A 23,140-nucleotide genomic window follows, 5' to 3' on the forward strand; every position below is an offset into this window, starting at 1 on the left:
ATTTACGGTGAAGAGAATGAACTTGAAGAGGAAAATTTTTGGTACAAATCGGATCCAATGATTACCTGACTCCATGATCCGGCGATCCACGCCACGCACTCTGCCAGCTCGCAGTGCCGTTGCCTCATCGGTTTTGTGCTGTGGTTGCAACGGCGAGGTATTGAGCAATGCACGTCACGCCTCTGGATTCCCCTGCCGCAAGTGCGTGAACACTGGTCAAGAGATGGACAACAATCAATAAGCAATGCGAGAAAAAATATCAGCAATATGATCTCTTCTTACCACCTCTGATATTACGATTTGGTGAGGCACTTTAGAAATAAAACATCACGGCATGTATGTTGTTCCTTTCAGATTCTCAAAATTTTACATTCTTTTTCTGATCTACCATTTATGGGGTTCATTTTAAAGTTCTTGGAGTAAGAAAGCTTTTCACCGTCTTAGTTTTCAGAAAATCGAAAATTTTATTTTTTCCATAGAGTTAACACAGGGTTGGAGGCCATTTTGAATTTCAAATATCGGTAAATCTTTGGTAATTTGTTTTTCTAATACAAAAATTTGCACGGCGACCCCTCGATTTTTGTTCTTGATTTTGAAAGAGGATTGTTGAAATATACTTTGAGGAAGTTTGAGCGAAAGTTTAAGTCTTTTACTTTCGAGACGCATCACAAACTATTCATGGATAATTGATATTATAAAAACAACCATCGACAACGTCATAAGTGTTTGGCAACTTCAGCAGAGTCAAGTTTGAGGTGATGACTATTGTATTACTTTCAGTAGGCCTACTTTGCTCTCAGTCCAAGCTGGGCCGATGAATTGCGAAATGCACATAGCAACATTCGGAAGGGACAACGAACGCATTACACACCTCGGTCCACTCCCCGGTAATCCATTCCCCGAAGGCTTCTGTAGTGGCGGGCATTGTTGTGGCATACTGCGTTGTCGTGGCGGCCTCCTCTGTGACTTGTTTGGCAGTGGACAAATTGAGTGTTTTTGAATCAACACGAGTTCTACTTGTAGTATACTTTGTTGGCCTCATAGACCGAGAAATTGTACCTGGATTTCGGAATTTATTCCTTGATTTTAAATCGGAATTTTTGTGAACATCCTTTTCCAAATCTTCATTACTAGCATCTTCGTCAGACAAAATTCGTTCATCTTCAACAACTCCATCATTGTAATCCAATATAGCGTCGCCTTCCTGACTAGCGCCCTCTTTTTCCCTTTCCGCTCGCCTTGCGATCAATTCTTCCAGGGTCTTGCCCTCACCAACGTATTTTTCATATTCGCCAAAACTTATGCCAGACAGAAGAGGATCTTCCTCTTCTCCGTAGTCGTCATAATCTCTTGAAGTTGGCGAGGGTCGCGCGTCTTCCCCTCTAAGCTTGCCGCCAATCCTCTTGTGCCTCAGGTCGATACTGGAGTAGACTACGGGCGAGTGTACTACATTCGTGTCGGTGGACAGTCCACGTAACATCGCCGCTCGGCTACTGGTCTTTTCAGCGGATCGCAGTAGTGCTCGGCGACCTTGCATCTGACATTTCTTGTTTGGGAGCCTTCTCCGCACTTTGTCGGACACTGAAAGACACAATATCGGCAATCTTGTCAATTTGAGCGGTAGAAATGTTGAAATTGCCGAAGACAATTGTTCTGTTTTCTTTGAGCTCTTCTCGATGTTAAAAGTTATCTCAATATACTACCAAATCTTGTGATTTTCCGTTTTTCTTTGAAAGAAACTTACGAGACCCATTCGATTTTTGATATCACATAGGGTTAATTTATGTAAAGCTTAATTTTTGTGTGTTCGTTTGGATGAAAGTAATTTTATTTCTTCCTTAATATACATTATTACAGTGGTCTACTTTATTATATACACTAAAGACTGCTTTTAATTTTTGTGAAACCCATGAGCAATTGAAATCGTCCTGCAAGTGGGTCCATCCACCCTATCGAAAAACAGTAGTCTGGTGGCAAAAGTGTTAAATGCGCAGGCGCTGAAAAGTCAAAATTATGATCACCGGTTTTAAACCCTTTCAGTTCACAGTGTCGGTTGCCCAAAGCAATCGTTTATACCAATGGTGAGTATGGACCTGTTTACAGGGATTTTGGGTGAACAGGTTAAAGTCACGGCTGACACTTACTTCAGACCACTCGTCGGTCAGCCATACTGCGTCCTCTGGGCAGGGGATAAGATTCTCACAGGGCTTCTGGTGGCTAGGTTTTCAAGTCCGAGCACGGTGCACATCTCGTCCGACAGAGCGATCTGTTCGTCGTTGTTGACAGTGCGGATACAAATCACAGATCGTACCACCGTTCCGTTCTCACCGCAAGTTGATGAGCAGTGTTGCCAGGCACCGGTCCACCAACTACAGAGTGAAAGATGAAAGACGTTGAAAGGACTAATTTCTGCCACTATTTTCAAATGGTCACGTCATGTGTTGAGCATAACGTGTTGATTTATATTAATGAAGCGTCCGGTGAGAAATAACATTTTCATTGCAAATTTCACAATCTTGAATTATGCATAAGCTGTAGACTACCACACTCGGAAGAATTGGAAGATTTCGAGAGACTGACCCCCCCCCCCCCCCCCCCACTCCTCCCAGTGTACCCTCTGAAACGTTAACGTGAATATACACGAAAAAGCATTTCTTTGAAGCTGAAATAGCGCGATAAAATTGAAGTATAGTCACTTACGTAGGTGGACAATCTTGTACGTTACAAGACTTCTGCTTCTGGCCGGGTTTTTGTGAAATGTCGCAGTATTTATCGTCCACAACGCCTGCAATCTTCTCCGAGCATTGGGTGGGCGCAATTTGAGTCCCTGCGAACAGATTGTAAATGTTCTAATGGTGTCCATGCTTGGAAAAGATGGGTGTACAGATAAGTACCTAATGATCACGCGGCTCACCTTTAACACAGAAGTGGTACTCAGTCAAAATGGCGGTCATGATATTCATTTTTCAGATGTCCAAGTCGGTCTGTTATGTTGCCATGGCTTTCTGCACTGAAGTCTTTCTTTAGACTTGTACACTGTCGGAAGTGTATTCAGGAAACCAGTCTAACGAAGTGATTTTGGTTTATATATAGGTTGCCATCACTATGCGACTTATGTTGGAGACCGTTCAAAGATTACAGAGCCAAAGATTGTAGGAATGAGGTTGAAAGCTTATTTGTCATAATTATAGCACGGCATACGGTAAAGCCCCATTTGTCAAACCTATGGTGTTGCACGGTCTGGTAAGTTTGACCAGCTTTAAATTGGCATTCTCAAAGCGAGTGGATGAAGCGAACAGAACCTACCCCCGCCACATGTTTTTGTACAGTGGCTCCAGTCTCCATGCTCCCAATAAAAATCGAGTTTTCTCGGCATCGTTTCATTTTGGCTTTTGGGATTGTGTACTCAAAGGCAACGCCTGGATTCTCGCTCTGGAACAAGAGCTGATAGAAAAAGAGTAAAATGGGTCAGATTTTAAGGTACATGTAGTGTGGGCCTCGAAATCGGAAGACTTAAACTTTTCCTCAAGGAAACACTTAACCATTCTCTTACCAAATAAGCATCAAGATCAGGGTCACCACGCAAAGGGTGGTACTGGAGAATCATATTACCTTGCATTTACCGATATTTGAAATTCAAAATGGCTGCCATCTCTGTATTATTTCTATAGTGAAAAATACAATTTTCGATTTTCTAAAAACTAAGAGGGCAATTTTTTTTATACTCCAAGAGCATTAAGGGCAACAAGCGGTATATCAGAAAAGAATTTAAAAATTGAAAGTCCAAATATCTATCCCCGAGATGCATTCTACCTTAAGAGGCGATCTTACATGGAACAAACATTTTTGTGCCAACACGGAATAAAATTTGTGTTAGTCAAAGTATTCCCGCCAATTTGCAAGCCATGGCGTTCTTGTCAATATCGACACCAGAGAGGACTAACCATTATGTGCAGTGGTTCAGTTGTCGGTCCTGCAGCACTGAATTTCTCCCTGCTCCCGTTTCTTTCGTAGATGACTGTGGTACCGGCAGCCTGGTATTCGCCACTCCACTGAATGTACCAATGACCGTTGATATAGTACTGCCCGGTGTCTCCTTTAAGAGCCAGGTAATTGTTCGCCGCGGCTACCTCTTCAACGCGAATATTTCTGGCACCCGGGGGAATAACGGTGGCCTCCTCATAGCCTGTGATCAATAATCGAACAAAAGGATAATTAAAATCGAAATCCAAACAGCTCCATTACCTCAATGGCATCTAAATTTTCACATGTGTATGTATGGGCGGTTACAATGTGTCTTAAAAATTTCTTGAGTCACCTTTTCTCGAAAAGGTTAACATGTATGTCTTCCTATCAGATACATCAGCTCAAACAATTGTATCCACACTCAATTTCAGCTTATATATATAATATATATATGCAAAATTTCAGTTTATATATACCATATATCATATAATATATATATATATATATATATATATATATATATATATATATATATATATATATATATATATACACTGTGTGCTGATCATTTTTAATATGGAGGTGGCGTTTGACTTACCGCGCCCTACCAGTTTTTTGTACTCGTCTTGCACCTTCTTACAAGTTGACCCATCACCATGGCAGACACCGCACAGGTCTTCTTTGGCTCCAGAATCGATCTTGAAGTCACAGCCAACCTCCTAAACGAATGTAATTCAAGGGTAAATATATTTTAATTTTGTTAATGAAAAAAGCAGAGTTTTTTCTTCTCCCTAGAGTTTGTTGAACTAAAATTTACAACGCAACTAAACAAACAACAGTCTGTATACAATAGGCAAAGTTATAGTCGACAAACGAATTCTGGTCCGGACAAAAATTTAATTGTTAGCGATAACATACAAGCTTTACAGACAGAGTAAAACATGTCGGAAAATAAATTAAAGTTACAACTCCGTACACGCCAGAAATGCAAACAGGCTAAGCATCCGACACGTATAATGTGCAACTATAACGATAGTGATGGCTTCTGGTGTTTGTTGGCAACACCAGTTATTCGTTTGCGTATGCAACTTTCACGAAAAAATTCTGGAGTTGTACAATCGGAACATTTTTTCAAAATCAGCGGCTGGACAGAAAACTCACCTTACACACTCCAGAAATACACATGGCCCTGCTTCCGTAGGCACAGGGAGTGCCGTCCAAGACAGCTTCGGCCAGTTTTGTGCTGAAGAGTCTGTCTTTTGGTTTACAGTGAAGTTGGCATGGTACATCTGTCGACAGGGCAGAGTGTCAAATATCATTCACTGTCGACATTCTAAACGATACGTAAAATTGATGTGAAAGTCTGCTTGAGCTGTGAAACATGGACTCTTGGTTCTTCAACCCGTAAATGATTTGTCAACCTAAACTATGATGAGCCCTATGCTCTGTCGAGAATGAGACTACAACGTACACAGCAGAATGCCTTGCTGTAACCTTTCTCATTTACAATTGTGGAACATATCATTTACCTTCACGGAAGATGGGAACCCATGTGTGTAGATTTCCTTGGAACGGCTGCGAATTGAACCGACTACACTGCTGAGCGCGAAATGTTGGCGCGTTTTCGTCACAGGGCTAGAAAAACAAAAGGGGACAAAAGTCGGTGAATATAACCAAGAAATGTTCAAAGGAACAAAATTTAGGGACATTTCTTTCCTTTAGTGTTATATTACGTCACGCGATCTTCTAAAGATCGATTGGATCAATTTTTCATGATTTAACAATAATATCATCAGACGATAATACAATATCGGGCGCCTTACCTCAGTATTGCAGACTCTATATCGTCGTCTCTCTCCAACGCAGTACTTGCCGCCATATTGGGGACTGTAAAATAAGCGACAATAATTGAAGTCAATTTTTAGCCGTGAGATTTTATCTCGAAACGAAAGATAGGAAATAATACAGAAGTCTTTTCAACAAGGACGACAAACCTTATAGCGCGGTTGGCTGAAGAAAGCACAAACTGTTTTCTATTTCTAAGGTTATCGCTTAAAAGAAAAATGTTCTCATCGATTTTTCTTGTGTATGCGTGAAGAAGAAGCTTTCATTGGCGCGAAAAGAAGAAAATACGTACGCTGGGTTGTCACAATGACGTTCAACGAAAGATACACCTGCACCACAGGTCCTTGAACACTCTGACCAGTCGCCCCATTCCCCCCAGTCACCGTTGATGGCGGTTGTTGGGTCCTCCATCTCGATGCATTTACCAGCAAAACACCACTGTTAAACAAGAGGAAATGATCATAATAATTTTAGTCACTAGGCTATATCTATTCAAATTTCTTTAAAGTTAAGCCTATTTTATTTTATTTTTTACTTACAGATTTTCAATGAAACTTCAATTTTTCAGCAGACGACTAAAGTAGCAACGGGTGACCGTTCGAGAAATGTTTTACTTGTGCATGCTTTTTTTTCATACCTTATCCTCCTCCGGTTTTCCACAAGCAGTTCCAATGGCTGCAGACTCTAGCCTCGAGTGACATTCATGTCCCACCATACACCACAGAGTGTCACACATGTTCTGATGAGAAAGATGGACACAGAAATGAGAAAAGAGTTTTGATTAGATCTGTAGTCTTGTGGTAGGACTTGAAACCATCAAAATCATAGTACTGATTAGCTATGTCCCTCCACGTGGACAAACTTTATAAGAACTTCCATGAACTATTTTTGATCACTCAAAAAATACAGAATTATTTTCATAATGATGCGTAATTCACCATAACCTGGTAGAACAGATCAAAACTATTTTGTCTATTAATATACTCGTCTTACACGGTACTCAACTCGTGCCCCCTCTTTCCCGATCGGCTTAATGTGGGAAAGACACAATGTCGACAGTCACAGTTCTAGTACACTTGAAGTTGCATTATGCTTTAAAATTTACACTGTGCATCCCAGCCTAGTAAATACATCAGTTTGACGAGCTAGACAACAGCTTGCCCGCAGAGAAGGATTAGAACGCGGACGAAAAACCCGAGTTAAAACATACCGGCATCCAGCCACAGTATTTAGCATCTTTGCCGTACTGCAATTGACACTGGCGATCAACGTCGTACATGACACCGGGTGGTATTGTTGGGTAGTCAAAGTTGTGTTTTGTCGGCTCGTCAATCAGGCATTCTCCCCAGCCAAGACTAGAACGGAAAATATCGAAAAAAAGAATGTAAATTCATCAAGAAAGACGCAAGAAGCCGCGATCTCGGAATCAGTAATATCGTAGACCGTTAAATATCGGAAGGACTGGTCAGAATATCATCATACAATTTTATTATTTCTTTTTTTAATTCGACAATACTTTTTGCCGGATTTTGCATTCCCACTTTTTTGATCGACTGTCAAGTGATTGCTTTGCAAAAACAAGGTTATAAATACCTTTACATGGAATATTTGCTTCGTAAATTGTATTCCGTATTTCACATCCCTCTCCATCGTCCGATTGCCGACCCCTAGGAAAACACATTTATCTTTCTGGTCATTTGACGAATTTTATGCCATCTAAGTAGTTGTGGAAATGTTACTTACTCGAGGAACTTGGTGATGTATTGTCTGCTGCAGTCCGACCACATCAGCGGGCTGGTTTCAGACGACAGAAGAGGGGACATCACGTGAGGGCGCGCTCCTGATGACTTACACTTATTTCCCTGGCCGTCGTGTTTCATCCCAAAGCTGTAAAACGCAATATACCAGACGTACAACATCATCATATCAGAGAGGCACTTGACTGATTTGTGAACTGAAAAATTGATATGAAAATTGGATCAATTGATGCGAGGGATCGAGAGTGCGCATACCTATGTCCCATTTCATGTGCCACGGTGAACGCCAAGGCCAGACCAGAATCCTCGTTGACGTTGCAGCTCCGATGAGCTTGACACATCCCGGATACTTCAGCCAATCCAAGAGTTCCACAGGGCTTGTTCATATGGGCACACAGATTCACTCTGAAAAGGAAGAATCGCACAGTTACCGTGTGGAGTGTGTAAAAATAGCCCATTACTTCGTCAATATGATCACATGACTACAGGTGACTTGTTTGAGCCGACTTGTTTGTCAATGACAGAAATGGAAAGATCACCATTTGAAGCTATTGGAATTGGTTCTGCCAACAAAGCTCCACTCGAAGACTCGAATATCTATAATCATCGCTTCCGATTCTAGTGACCGCCGATGAAAGATTAAGCAACATCGATACTAAAGTAGAGCGTCTCCCGTCCTCCTATTTGAAATACCACAGTACTACTCCTAGAGTCATCCTCTCCAGATCTCTAATGGAACCGTATTCACAACTTGATATTTACCCTGTCAATATCGTGGCAGCATTCACAAACTTGATATTTACCCGGTCAATATCGTGGCAGCATTCACAACTTGATATTTACCCGGTCAATATCGTGGCAGCATTCACAACTTGATATTTACCCGGTCAATATCGTGGCAGCATTCACAAACTTGATATTTACCCGGTCAATATCGTGGCAGCATTCACAACTTGATATTTACCCGGTCAATATCGTGGCAGCATTCACAACTTGATATTTACCTGGTCAATATCGTGGCAGCATTCACAACTTGATATTTACCCGGTCAATATCATGGCAGCATCAAGATAGTTAGGGATGCTGGCATCTGATTGAGTTACGGGGTTGCGAGATTTTTTTCTCCTACAGTCCTCGTACAACTATCAAGCGTACGTTCCTTTAGAATTTGATATTTACCTGGTCAATAGTATGGCAACATCATGATGATTCGGGTGGCTCTCGTCTGTTGGATTGATCATATTTTGCCATCGACAGAAACTCTTCAGGGTGGAGTCGGCATGGTGGGTAATCTCTAAATCTTTCTGTGTGGGGTTTAACACAAACATAGAGATCTCTATTAAAATATCCAGCCAGTGTCAGCGGACACCCCGGACGTCCATTGTTCATATATTGTTCAGCCTGTCAGAGTACATTTTCCACAAACCGAAACGCCGACATTGATTATGCCCGGAGTTGTTTGCTGTTATCACGCTTTGGTATTGTTGTAGTTTATGAGTATTTGCTTCTGGCATTATCATTGAAAGGAGTCATGTCAAAAGAAAAAAAGACTGAAAATGTTGGTAAAACTCAAACGCATGCGCGATACACACCTCATCATCTTCCATCATCATCAGGCGCACCATGGCGACATTGACGGCGTTGCCAAGACTTGCGTCGTGGTACAGACCGGACACCTGGACAAAAGAGAAACGAGATGTTAATCATCACTGGATTAGAGCGCCACCACAGGATTCACTTGTGCTGTACGGTATGTTTACGCCTTTTAATATCGAGCGCTATTCACACAATGTGTACATGCTACTGGAATTGCGCATTAGGAAAATTAAGATGCCTCCGATAAATTGCTGAATGTTAAGAGAGTTTTTAAAAGTCTTCTTTGTAAGAATAAACACGGCCTACATTTTATGTGTCACAGTTATTGATGGCTGAGGTTGGATTATGTCGTTTATCTTGCCCGAGAGAGCAGTATGAAACTCTCATTGAGAAAATCCGATCACGGCGACTGCTTCAAGTTGTCGTCTATAATCAAAGGCCGGGAATATTACGCCGTTCGTAGAAATGAAACCAACCACAAACTGACCGCAGAAAACTGATACGACTCCGTTTATTGTAGTTATGTATGAAACATGATTTGGATAGCGACTGAGATCTGTTAACCCCTCTCTGTGTCCCTGTCTCTTAATCCCCCCTCCCAACAAGACCAGTCGCAGGGTATTGTCGTGATCTTGCGGCGACACAGTCAAGGTCGAGAGACTCGACTCTAAAAACAGGTAATGTGAGAAGTGAAGTAATAGTTCATTGAAAGTAAACCACCAAACGGTCCTTGGAGCCACTTACATGGTTTAATATGACACTCCGAAGCAACGATACCGACTGTGAAATTGTGAACATGCAAGGCTTTATTGGTCAATATTTCGCATCACTACGTTCAGCCTCCCAAGCATGAAGTCTCTTCAAATTGAAGAAAACCAGAAGAAATACTTGTGTTTGACAGACCGGACTTTGTTCCGTGTTGTTATACATATACCATATATTATATATATATATATATATATATATATATATATATATATATATATATATATATATATATATATATATATATATATATATATATATATATATATATATATATATAGTCTGTGGCTGACTACTACAATTTACATACAGATTGTCAAGATCGATTGCTGAAATGCACTATGCATGGGAAACTTAACTGACGGTTCAAGCATTCCGTCCACGCTACAGTTCAGAGACGGCCCCTCAGGTGGTTTGTGTTCGTGCACATCGTTGTAAAGTTTGTTTCAAAACACTCCGACAAGGTGTGACCACTCCAAATCCAGCCAGTGACACATTCAAAGATGTCAAATGATATCATCGTAAAGACGTTGCATTGGCATTATTCATTTATTTGCATCATGTGAAAATGGGACATATTTAAATCTTCCCTCCCCTCCGCTCTTGTGACTGGTCATTTCCCCTCTGTGACAATAGAGGGGGATCATTCGGCGAAATAAAGTAACGGAGATTTATTAGGACGATTACCCAACCTCTTGGACTTTTCCTCGCTAATTCCGTCGCTTTTCAAATGGATGGTGACGCAACGGAACACGGCTTTTCAAGACATTACATCGGTAATCCTAAATTGTGCCCGGCCGATAACTGTCATGGACCCGGGTTGTAAAAACAAAACTGTTTTAACAAGTGATCGGCAGCACGCTTTCACAGATCACACTGGTTTCATAATGTATTCGTTCTGTCTCTGTTCTCCCTATTTCACTCGAGGTGGTTTTGTTTGTACCCATTGTAACGGTTACAGACAGGGCAGACTTAATTTCCACTCGAAGTTGGAAGCCGACCTCTGAACTCCCCCACGCCAGACTGCGGGACCATGAGACAGCGAGGCTATGGGGACCACCTACAGTGACGTTTGTTTTAATAATTCTTGGAGGGCATATTAGCAATTCCCGGAGGGGACGAAGTGCAATAGTTTCACTCCCTGATACACTACTTGTTTTGTCGGGATTTGTGCCAAGAAAGGGAACAATCGCTGAAAAAACGAACTAATGAAATGTCATTGTAAGTCTAGATCAGGTTTGCAAGGTAAGCTCAATTGAAGCACGGTTGTAAATTTCACCCCAGGTCATTTGTTCATTTCATTGACTTAAAAATTAATTTTTCGCATTCTACTTGCGTTTGATGACGTAAATTGTAGTTTTCATGTCGGTTTATATCGAGTATTTTGAAGGTTGTTGGCCAAAGTGTGTCAATTTCATGGACTTATGATAGAGTCCCTCCTGTGTTGACATGGATCATCAACAGTACGGTCTCCACCAGAAAGATCAAAAAAAGATACAAGGAGGGTCGGACATCAGCTTAATGGCCATTGGTGTGGCTCTTCTATTTCTAAAATGTGTTCGAAGAAAAGGCCAAGGCGTAACACATATGAGGTCTCTTGGGTAGATTCACAGCAGAGACACTGCGATAACTCGATAATTTGATTGAGGAAGTGGATAATTTCACCAGACAGGCGACCACAACTCTGACAAGCCTCATTACTGTCACGTGAAAGGAGAACAAAGTCTGTCTCTCAGTACACAAAATAAAATCAGCTTAAACATTATTCAAGGAGCAGAAGTCAGTCATTGCGAGCAGTCGAAGCTAATTACCGGATCTCATTCTAACGGACAGGCTCCGAGACTACTCAAGTTTGCTTCTGTGGTCGATGTGCTGTATGTCGTCGACAGTGTCTGAACGCATCTACTATGTATTATTCCACAGACTACTTGTCTGTGATTATTTCAAACTGAGGCCCTATTTTCTATCTTGCTAATTGTGCCATTTAACGCTGAAATCCGACTGAATCGCATTATAGTAAAAGAAACTGCACTCTTCTTCAGACAGCTATTTTCCTCGTACTATTGCTACAGAGTCGGACATACTATACACAGATAATAGACGATCTCAATGTTCGGAAGGCTGTTCCGCCCGTCACTCTTGGCTGTCCGCCGAGGCGAAGACAATGCTTGCTCTTATTTTTCAACAACACCTGCACGATGGACATCTTCAGAATTATGTCGCATTTTGCCTAAACACTGGATGAATGAAACCAAAGACAATAAATCCATTCTGAATTTGAAGTTCTGATGAGATGAGAGAGATAGCGTGAGATTCAGTGCATTGGCTTGTAAACTCCTGTTGTCCTGTGAATCAGTTTCCCATCTGCGAGATAGTCCATGCTTAAAAAAATCTTCAATTAACGAGAGAATGGGTCCGTTAATCAATACATCTCTTAATTGTCCACGTTTGTTCTTATCTGTTACTTTGAAAGTGCCGGAAAGAAAGTGAGGGTGCATCGTGAATATTCATGAGTTAGTTACAACCTTGTTTTAAACTCTTCCAAATTGTTTTGTTGCAGTCAAGGAAAGGACTAGGGGTGGCGATTCGGCATCCTTGGACACACAGCTAACCATAGACACTCAGAGAGACTCTTTTTGAGACGGATTTTAAACTAGTGCTCCTCCATTTTTTATTCTCGAAAAGCGGGTAGATTTTGATTGAATCTCTTCGCCATTTGTTCCTTTGTGTCTACTCTCAGTATCTTTCCCTTTCTGTCTCCTATTTTTACCTTTCTTTGTTTTTCGTTGGTTTTTTTTCATGAAATCTTCAACTGGATTTATTCTTCTCAGGCGAGTTTACCATGAAGCTTTTTGTCGCTTTTTTGAGGAAAATCTCCACCAAAGACTATAAAATAGTCCATCCGTAATAGGAGATATCGTCTGTGTGCACAACCCGGCCGGCATATTCTTAATCCAAAGAATGGAAAGCAAGCCAGCCTCCGTGTTGTTAGCAGAGAAACTATAGCTCGGGGCAATTAAGCTTTTGTTGTGCATATTCCGATGTAGCTATTTGTGTTAGCTTTTGGCATATTCATGCCGGCCATTTGTTGCCCGGGCTAATCGCGCGGCAAATCCCCATGTTAACTGTCTAATCGGCTGAGTCCCCTTGACACTCTCACAGACGATTTTGCAAATTGTACCAATTAGCTTGCGCTAGGATCAGATCTTACTCCATTACGGGTTTTAAGAGGCCTTAAAACGTCAAATTAGCTGACCGGCTTCTCGAGATAAGTCTAATTCCCCGAGTGCTTTGTTTTTTCAAGGCTGAAAACCCGTCCAACACTTTCTCATGGTAACTCTAACACACTTTCTCCTATCAATATCCACAAGTGGTGTTAACTTGGGAAGTACCTATTGCCTTTTCATAGCCCTTCATTGACACAAAGAAATATGTAGGTATACTTTGGCATCAAGAGTAATGTACTGTTTCCGCGATTTTGTTGGATTTTTGGTTGGATTTTTTAGCGAGGAGAGGGGAGGGGGTAATTGCTAGCAACCAGAGATGCAAAGTCCTCCATTTTCACTAGCTAGGATTACTATTTAATGAGGAGTGCCCTTTCAAAAGATTGCCTTCACATTTAAGACCAGTTAAAATTTAATATAGTGGGCAGACACCTCCCCAGAGATCGACACGTATGCCTCCGTTGATTCTCCATATCGCAACCTTCCAGGACGTGGCCATGGCGTTGAAGTTGCCCGCAGTGGGATGTAAACACTGGAAAAAGTAATTACCGATACACCAGACCCAATAAAATAAAACTGATACCGCCTCCCTCACCCTACACTTTGATTGACATATAATCTCCGGACTGGATAGATTTATAGGTTTTCAACAGTTTCTTAGAGAACTGATAGGCGTGGAATTGTGGAAAGATGTAACTCTACACGCTGTTTTGAATGTGCATGAATTCATCATGATGGAACGCACCCTCCGCGCCATCACCACCATATATTTGGGTTTTAGCGACTACGAAACCGATCATCATCGTCGTCATCATCATCATCATCAAAATCATCATCTTCATCATCATCAACATAATCATCATCATCATTATCATCATCATCATCAAAATCATCATTTTCATCATCTTCATCTTCATCATCATCATCAAAATCATCATCATCATCATCATCATCATCATCATCATTATGAGTTTAATGATCGTGATCAAAATGATGATCATGATCATGATCATGATAATGATGATCTTGACGATTATGATGGTGGTGGTTGTGGTGGTGATGATGATGATGATGGTGATGATGATGATGATGATGATGATGATGATGATGATGATGATGATGGCGATGATTTTGATGGTGGTGGTGGTGATGGTGGTGGGGTTCACGGATGACAGTGAGGTGATGGAATAGGTGGATACGGGATTGGGTTAGATTGTTTTACAATAATTCGGCCTTTAGTTTAGATAGATGTGAAATCGATTGAGAGGAAGAAAAACATTTGTTCAAATCTGCGCCAAGAAATAACGACTGTATCTGAATGGTAGCCATATCGTATGTAATGAGAAATACTGGTGGGTGAATGACTGACTCCAGTGCTGGGGTGGTCTCCAAAATTAGCTCACACCTTTGAAGTTGTGGGAACGACAAGCAATGACGTCAGCATTACGCAAAAGACAGAGAAATAGATGTAGCCAGTACAATGGCATGGCCATTGACAGATACCGGTGGCCTCCGAAGTGTTTTGACGGGTAAACACAGCGGCAAGCCACGGAATATTCATAAATGCATCGGAGCCCCGTGATAATTTACATTTAATGGTGTTCCTTGGAGAAACGAACTAAACGAGTATCCATGGAGTGTGCTCTTCTTTCAGTGCAGCATTTATCCGACAAAACAGCTAACTTTCAAAAGAGCGATTAAGCGGTTACATACATTTGAATACCATTTAACTTCTGTCCCTGGGAAAACATTGTGCTGAAACACTTTTTTATTCCTTTGCATTATCGGATTTTTTTTAATCTTTCATTATTCTCTGTCGGCCAATACGGTATTGGGTTTTTCATGGGCGATGAATCATTACGCGGCAGCCGAATTATTGACAATGCGAAGTGTTGTTGTTGTTGATGGAGACGATTGAGCTGTACTTAAGCCCCCCCCCCCTCCCTCCCATCTCCACAATCCCATGTTTTGTAACTCATCCGCCTTAGAACAACATGCCTGTACGCCCGGCTTCTCCATTTTGTACCGTTAAGGTTGAACTGCTGACGCAACCGTCAGAGAAGCCGGAAAAGTTAATGACAGAGAACAACGGCGTCCATCTATTTACGCTGGAGATCATACCCACTTACATGCGGTGAATGGTATGAAAACAAAGGCGTTACAAGGCGCAACTGCGACGATTTTCTACTTTTGTTACACTTGACATTAACGTCGGTTTCGCTTGTGTAAGACCGTGATAAAACGGACGCTAATACTATTCATTACAATCTTACTCTGACGGCAAGAATTGAGCCACCACTGCTATATTTAACCGCGGAAATCCTCGATCTACGCACAACAACAACACGCACAAAAACCCATCATGGATTTGCATAAGCCCTTACTATGTCCACGGGCGAAGATACACGGCCACAATGGGCATGTACCGACTCACCATATTCATGATGGTTAAGACAAAAGTCCCCACGTCCTGATTCTGGGCCTCGTAGTAGCTCACCATCGCCTTGTCTACAACGACCAGTACTTCGACATTTCGCTCCACGCTGACAGATCTCTGCTTTCTGCGAGGTGTGTCTCTCTCGCTTCGTTCTTCCGGAGCCTCTTCTCTTCTTTCGCGTTGATCATCTGAGAGGAGAAACAAACATAAAAGAAAATTTATTTATCTTCTCTAAATTGAGTTTTGCACCAGGCATTATGGGGGAAGGAAACAATGCATGGAACACTGTATCTATTGATAGTTGACAAAAGTGCATTCGCAAAGTTCGTCTTAAAGACTATCTTTAGGTATTGTCATTCGAACACAGATAGTAAATCTGAAAATCATATAGATGAACATTATTTGAAATTCATAACAGACACGTTCCATAAAATTGACGAGGAGATTTGCGTCCCACACGGTAAATTTATTCATGCATTCAGCTGAGAAGGACTATGGATTTGGAGTCAAATATGCAAATGACTATTCGCAGATGACTGATGTTCGTTGTCCGTGTTGTGCCACTTTGTGTCGTCCAGGTCGTATTGGATGGGAGATTTCTCATTACTCATGCATAACGTGAAAATTAAATGTGTCGAGCTGGCAATCCATTGTGCGTAACTTCGTCAGGGATAACTGCGAGGTCCATGAACGAGATGCTCGACATGTAAACGATGATGCTGTCTTGTTTCTCTGTTTTGTTTTGTTTTTTCTTTTTTTTCTTTTTTTCCCTTGTTTTTGTCTCAACAAAAGAACGGAAATTGTCATCATCAGGATGGTGATCTTCCAAGGAAGACAGACATTCTTCGCAGAGGAGAGGCAGTGGTATGTTGGTATGAGATCAGATTTTGAGACATTTTATTTGTCGATATTTCCCTTACAAAGTGTTCACAAAATTACAATATAAATGTTAGTAAAGAATAAGAATGGGTTCTAATGCACGGGGCGAAGCGATGCGTCTGGCCATCAGAGAAGAGGGACCAATAGCTAGAATACAAATGTGTAGGCTAGAAAATCACTACTAAAAATAACTCTGACGATAAAGGAGCGTCTCTTCGACAGACAATTGTCTTGGACTGCAAATGGGGATGATTGTACTGACAATACCCACAGTACAACGAGGGATAATTCATGTGCTTTGCCTATCTAGGCAGGCTGGTGCGTTTCAAAGAAGCCAGTCCTTCGCACCTCGTTTCACTTAGTTTTAAGTACCTGAAGAACTTCCTGACCAGATTGTTCAGAGCAGGCTCGCTCATTTATCAAAACTTTTGCGTAATACTGTCCAATGGGGTTAAGTGGCGTCGGCTTTTAACTAGATAATATGCAAGCGTATACACAAGGCAGACGAGACCTTGAGCGCCTGGACATTCTTCGTAAATCGCAATGGTTCTACTCCGGAATAAAAAGGACGCGATGCGTACGCCGTTCTACATACTCAGTACGCCCAAATAATCACGTGATGCCGGTACAAACAAACCCACATGTGTACTGAACGCGTATGGAAATACACGTACATCTGTGCGCGTTTGCGCACATGGCTTTGTTTGTACCGTGGTCGATTCGAATTCCGGGTTTGGCCTATTGCATACACACAGAGTCCAGTTTTTTAGAGCAAATGTGACACACGCAAACACTTCCAGATAGTGTGAAGTACGCAAAATATCACTTTATGTATCGTGTATGTATGGTCTGCCGGGCTTATATATTTTAGGGGTTGATTTTGAATCGTTTGACCCAACCTGAAATCCTCCTACTCAATATGAAAGACTCTGATTGCATCACACTCTCTCCATGGTGGAGGGGCTGGGGTTGCATGAACGGAACCGTTCGAGCCACCGTCATGCAACTTTGTATCATCGCGTCACAGGATTAAGGGACGAACCATCAGGTTCGGGTGGGGTGGTCAAAGTGGGTAAAATTTACAAAGTGGAAAAAACGTTAAATATTTTCAGCCTCGTTGCTGAAATAGCAAGATTTTTTAAAAAAGTATGGATTTCTTTAAGATATGTACAAGATGACTTGTACGTCAAGAAAAATATTCTAAATCTTGGCAGGTCAAAGACATTTGCTCATCCCATTCCTACATTCCCAAGATTCAATGATTAATCTCTAAATCGGAGAAATTAGTAAATGGAACTAGAGAGACAAATTACCTGATATTTACTGGTATTTGAAATTCAAAATGGCTACTATATCTGTGTTAACTCTATGAGTTAAAATAAAAATTTTCGACGTTCGAAAAATTCAGAAAGTAATTTTTCTTTCTTTCTCCGAGACCTATAAATGAACTCCCACAAGTAGATCAGAAGAGAATTGTAAAGATTTGGGAGTCCGAATATCTGTCCCCGAGGGGCGTTCTACCTTAAAGGTATAAAGTCACCTGTAATCTAAATATGCCCATATATGGTCAAGGGGGTGTTCCTTGGTATTCAAAATGCCTATGTGAGGGCGCTGTCTTTTAAAAAGCGGTCACCCGCTTAAAATATGTGATTGGTTAGATTTTCTCTTTCCATGGCAAATGTGGCAAAATTGGAACAGGTGACAGTATACCTTTAAACCGGTCAACCAAGAAATGATCTCAAGTATCACCACTTATCATACTATTGGACGGCAAACAATTTAATTTCTTCCTCAAACACTGAGCTGCGGGTACATTTTGCGAAAATTTCTTAACATGTTTTTGAACAAGGTTCACGATGTTGTTATTGGAGTCAGTTGGGTCTGAAGTAGATGGAGATCGTTAAGTTGAGTCGTTCTCTATATTTGACAGTCGAGAGTTGGACCAAACATCCTACTAGATGGAACTATAACACAGAGTAACATGAGAAAATTAACAGATTAATGTACCGGAAACGCAAAAAAAAACTCGCATTTTCCATGAGGTGGGAGTTTAGCTATGTGAAGTGGCAGCCGCTCGCGTTAAAACATGATTCACTGTTTTTGCTCAGTATCTTGCAAGAGCCACGCGCCGACAGAGATAATCGCTGTTTTACAACTTCCAGTCATATTCCAACGCTAAATAGATGATTAACTTATCTATTCGCCGGAACTTCTCGACATACCATGCTTTATTGCTCTGAACATCATCTACGTTCTATGATGGTGACTCATTGATGATAACGATTGCCAATGGTGTTGAGAGACACTTCAACTTCAATTCATGACAAGTCTTTGTTTATAACTCCTAAAGAGGCCAGAGTACATGCAACGAGTAATATTGCATGTAAAGGATAGAGGGAGGAGCTGCCATTCGCTGCCACCTCCATGGCTTCAGTTATCAAACCTTAGTTTTTGAAATAGTTAAGCTTTTTTCTTATCAAAGTCGAGCTGCCATCGATTGTCAAGATTTGACAGACAAAGAACGCCTTTTTGGCGGTACTTCGGATGAGCAGACGACCGGTGTTTTTTTTGAAGAATTGCGCCAAAACAATACTTGGCGAAACGGCTCTTCAGATGGCAGACACTGGGAGGTACAGAAGGTTATATTTAAAGGCTGGCTCAATAGATAATGGGCAGATGTTTACTATTCGGTTGTCAGCATGGATTATCAACTGCGTTATTGGAAACGTCGTGTTTTTTTTCGCGAACTTGAAAGCGATTAAGAGCAGCGTCAGCTGCGATTGATTTTTTCCACTCCCTTAGTCCAAATTTGAAGGCTTCAGGCACTCTAAATCTTCACTGGTTTATCACACAGAAGTTTGGAAAAGTTTGCACCCCTCAACACAAATATGCCCACTGCCGAGTCTCCAAGTGCGTCGCTCAAAATCACGACATTCTCACGGAATGATATGTGTTGGAAGATGCGGGAGAACGCTTGTCTCCGAGAATATAGTGACCGAGCAAGTATGCCGATGTCGTCGGGGTCGGTAAACGATCGTCTGCTACACCACTTGATTCCGAAACGGAATCACTCAAACTGTGTGCAGCTGAAGGTGCTGGCCTTTGTCCTTGGGCACACGAATTTTCAATGAGAGGCTGTTGCACGATGAATTGCAAGCATCCAGGGTCCACACGAAAGCGGCGTGAGATTCGCTTTTGTCATCGACTACAAAAAAACAATGATGAGACTAGCAGCAAAGGTGGTCAAACAAGCGTTAACAAACCAACAAGTCTAATTAGAAGTTTAAATAAAACATGGCGTAAAAAAAGAGAGATTGAGTAGTCCCTGAAACGAAGATGCAAGATTCTGTGCAGCGATGGAGCTGCGACAGAGCCTGGCAAATTATGATACGAGGAGTTTAACTTTATTTGTTGGGAAATCAGCCTGGATTCTCTGCAAGGGGAATGACCTCAACCTGGGCACCATTGTCTTGTCAATCACAAGAAAACATTGAGTATTCCAAATATTTGGCATGATTTACCTCATATTCAATATGACAGTTAATGTTCATCTTAAGATGATCACCATTCATCGTTTTACTTGTACAGGAACTGCAGCCATCGTCTTACATGCCCTATGTCGAAACACAACCATCCGTACATATTCTTGTAGTTCATCCTATGGACGATTTACCTACAGCCAAGTGGATTATTATAACACGAACGTGGCAAACGATACTCACAGTGTTTGACCTAAAAAACCCTGCTCCCCTCCTAAACGAAAGTTCGGAAATGCGAAAATTGTGATTTCGATTACGAAATCATGATTTTGGCTTCCCTTAGACACCATATACACTGTATATGGTTGCTAAAATTTCTAACAAATTATATGATCTTGGACAACAGAACATTTTAAAGGGATACAGTCGTCGGAACTGCGCTCAAAGGTCGTATGGAACCCATACGACCAATGCAAACAGTGTATCCACGGTACGACCAATGCAGACACTGTATCCACGGTAACGATGGTGATTGTTGAAAGTTAAAACATGTCTGTCATAATCTACATCGTATAATTTAAATGTTGCAGCTATGATGATGAGGTGCATCTAGATATTGTACACGAAATACATTGTTTGTAAACGTGAAACTCGCACAGGCGCAGTTCCGACGACTGTTTCCCTTTAATGACAAAATCTGAACAGCGATTGAGTATATCACGCTTATACACCGTGTCTGTGGCATAACCATGGCATGCAATTTGCTAAACTCAATTCCACTGAACCGTTCGTCGCGACTGTTTTAATCATTCACGATCTCCAATATGACGGAAATGTTATATGAGCAATTAATGTCAACCCTTTTATTGGAGATGCCTCGAGGCGTCGGAAACGAGAAAGAATTGTCTGCCGACCTGAAAGGCCGAAGGGAAACAGTCCGAATTGTATGAAAGATGATGTCAGCTTACGAGTATCGACTTCCGGTGATGCGGGGGATAAAGTGATAAAATAACAGTGGATATGGCACAGTCAATAAAAAAAACAATAAGCAAACTAATCACAGAATTTGATGATCGCTGAAGTAATATTACTAAGTTCATTAAAGGTTAATGATGTCAGATAGCGAAGCGCATATTAGTGTGTTTTTGACTGACCAGATAAAAACACAAAAACATTTCCGTTTGTCTATTAAATTTGATTTGCAAGAATTAGCCCAACGGGCAGATTTTACGAGCGCCATTAGAATCACTTAAAAACTGTGCGCGTACGGAAAGCCAAAAAAGATTATTCAGAAAGCGAGGAAATACATCACATTCTGGAATGGTTTTTGTTTACTATTCCAACCTCCATTCCTCTCCTTCCCGGTGAGATTTGGGTTTACTAATTACATTTGAGATGGAGGCGATACCGAGCACTTTCTCTCCGAAGAAATGAATCGCACCCCTGAATGACCAGGCCTTGACTTACAGCAAGGGGTCTGGTCACGGATGTTCCACGCACAGAGGCACGGTGCTGGGAAGAAAACAAGATAAAGGCACACGGCCTCGATTTGCAGCGATATTATCAATCATGTAGTATACACACCATTCACTGGGCCAGCGTTCGCCTTGTGAGGGTTTCCCAAGACGAAAAACATAAAATCCATAAATTACTCTCACGGGTCACGAGTAAGTTCAACCCAAGAAAGAATTCTTGAACCGATTGACAGAGACGTTCACTCTGTTTTGTTTACCGATCACTGGCCACAAATCAAATTACAACGGGGATTTTGAGTCCTCTGTTGTTAAATTGACGCATAATACATACCTCCATGATTCAAAGGACTGTACGATTCTACGGATGATTGGATTAATCTTGATGGCCCGAAGACCATGGGATAGGTTCCAAGTACCGAAGGCCCTTTTTATTTGGCCAACAGAATCTTATCTGGTTGTTTCTATCGTTCAGTTTTTATGTTAATATAAGAAGCTTCTGATCAAGGCTTGCGAAAAGTACGTTGACCCGCAATATATTGCAATTAAAATGTATGACGGGGTTTCCGAGTATTACTATTATACACACATGCTTTATGGGACTAGCAAAAGGAAGGCGAAGGCGAGAACATGTTGGTCGACATTCCGCTCGAGACACGCGCCCCATGGAGCACAATAGCGAGGGGGGGGGGTAACACAACTAAAAGACATCTTCAGAGAAGGAATTTGATTACTGGAGTCAATTTCGAAATAAAAGTGTCGTCTGGCGTATCAAAGAAGCCACACAAGAAATGACTAGCATACGAGTAGTGGGCGTGCCTTCGGTGCAGTGAAGATCTCTGCCCATAAATGTGACCCTGTAGGATTGTACCGTTTGATTTGAACATCGTCACTTGTGGGCTTGCTTTGAAGGTTTTCTGAACTTAGCATTGACGGTTTTACAGGTTTTACGAGGTTTTCTGAACTTGGTGGTCACGGTGCGAGGGTTGCCTGTTTTATGTCGAACGGTTTTTAAGGGCGTTTCAAGTCATCCGTCAACTTTGCCTTGGATGGGTTCAACAGTAAACGGTTAATGCCCATCATAACCATCTGTTGTCCACTGTTGCACTCGATACATTGGAGTCATCACTCAGCGCAGTGAATGTGAAGAAGGGCACATTTGGAACGTGTTAACGTGGGCGTTCAGAAGCCCGAGCGATACTAAAGAACCGTTGAAGCTAGTGACGGCCGCTCGGTAGGCTCCGATTTCGTTCTTCCCGCTACATGCCACGGTTCAAGGGAAGGCGACTTTTCCAATGTTTGACAGGGGGTCGGACAGGTTAATGAACTCGTCAGCAGTCTAGACTTATAGATAGAAGCCACTGTTCTCTTCATGACATTGTGAGGTCTTCTTTATCAAGACAAGTCAAGAGGACTATATAAAGTACAATTCAAAGGCAGCGCATGCTGTAAAAACGCCCCTGATTGATGGTGACTTTTTCAACGAATGCATCGACTTAGTACATTGCATCCGCCTGAAGATTCTTATTACCGGTGGATGGAGCATGAATGCTGTTTTCGCTGAGATAATTACGTAACAGTTAGACATCCTGTTCTTGCCTTTGATTTTCTTGATCATTAAATGATATTCAAAACGTATGTATGTATGCATGTCTGTGGTATAGACATGTGTGCATGTATATATATATATATATATATATATATATATATATATATATAT

At 41.5% G+C, this 23,140-nt stretch overlaps 1 protein-coding gene across 1 annotated transcript in view; it reads right to left on the reverse strand.

The window, feature by feature from the left end:
- Positions 1-1,462: 1,462 nt before the first annotated feature.
- Positions 1,463-23,140, reverse strand: part of LOC139121484 (A disintegrin and metalloproteinase with thrombospondin motifs 7-like) — a 31,804-nt gene continuing 10,126 nt past the window's right edge. The window contains 18 exon segments of the mRNA XM_070686386.1: positions 1,463-1,581; positions 2,145-2,369; positions 2,701-2,827; positions 3,307-3,388; positions 3,391-3,444; positions 3,945-4,186; positions 4,565-4,685; positions 5,128-5,255; positions 5,496-5,601; positions 5,790-5,853; positions 6,104-6,249; positions 6,449-6,550; positions 7,022-7,166; positions 7,555-7,698; positions 7,824-7,973; positions 8,748-8,872; positions 9,161-9,244; positions 15,588-15,778. Of these exon segments, the coding sequence (XP_070542487.1) occupies positions 2,162-2,369; positions 2,701-2,827; positions 3,307-3,388; positions 3,391-3,444; positions 3,945-4,186; positions 4,565-4,685; positions 5,128-5,255; positions 5,496-5,601; positions 5,790-5,853; positions 6,104-6,249; positions 6,449-6,550; positions 7,022-7,166; positions 7,555-7,698; positions 7,824-7,973; positions 8,748-8,872; positions 9,161-9,244; positions 15,588-15,778 (2,219 nt within the window). The 3' untranslated portion in view covers positions 1,463-1,581; positions 2,145-2,161.

The sequence above is a fragment of the Ptychodera flava genome, chromosome 21 (assembly GCF_041260155.1).
Source record: "Ptychodera flava strain L36383 chromosome 21, AS_Pfla_20210202, whole genome shotgun sequence".
Taxonomy (NCBI): Eukaryota; Metazoa; Hemichordata; class Enteropneusta; family Ptychoderidae; genus Ptychodera; species Ptychodera flava.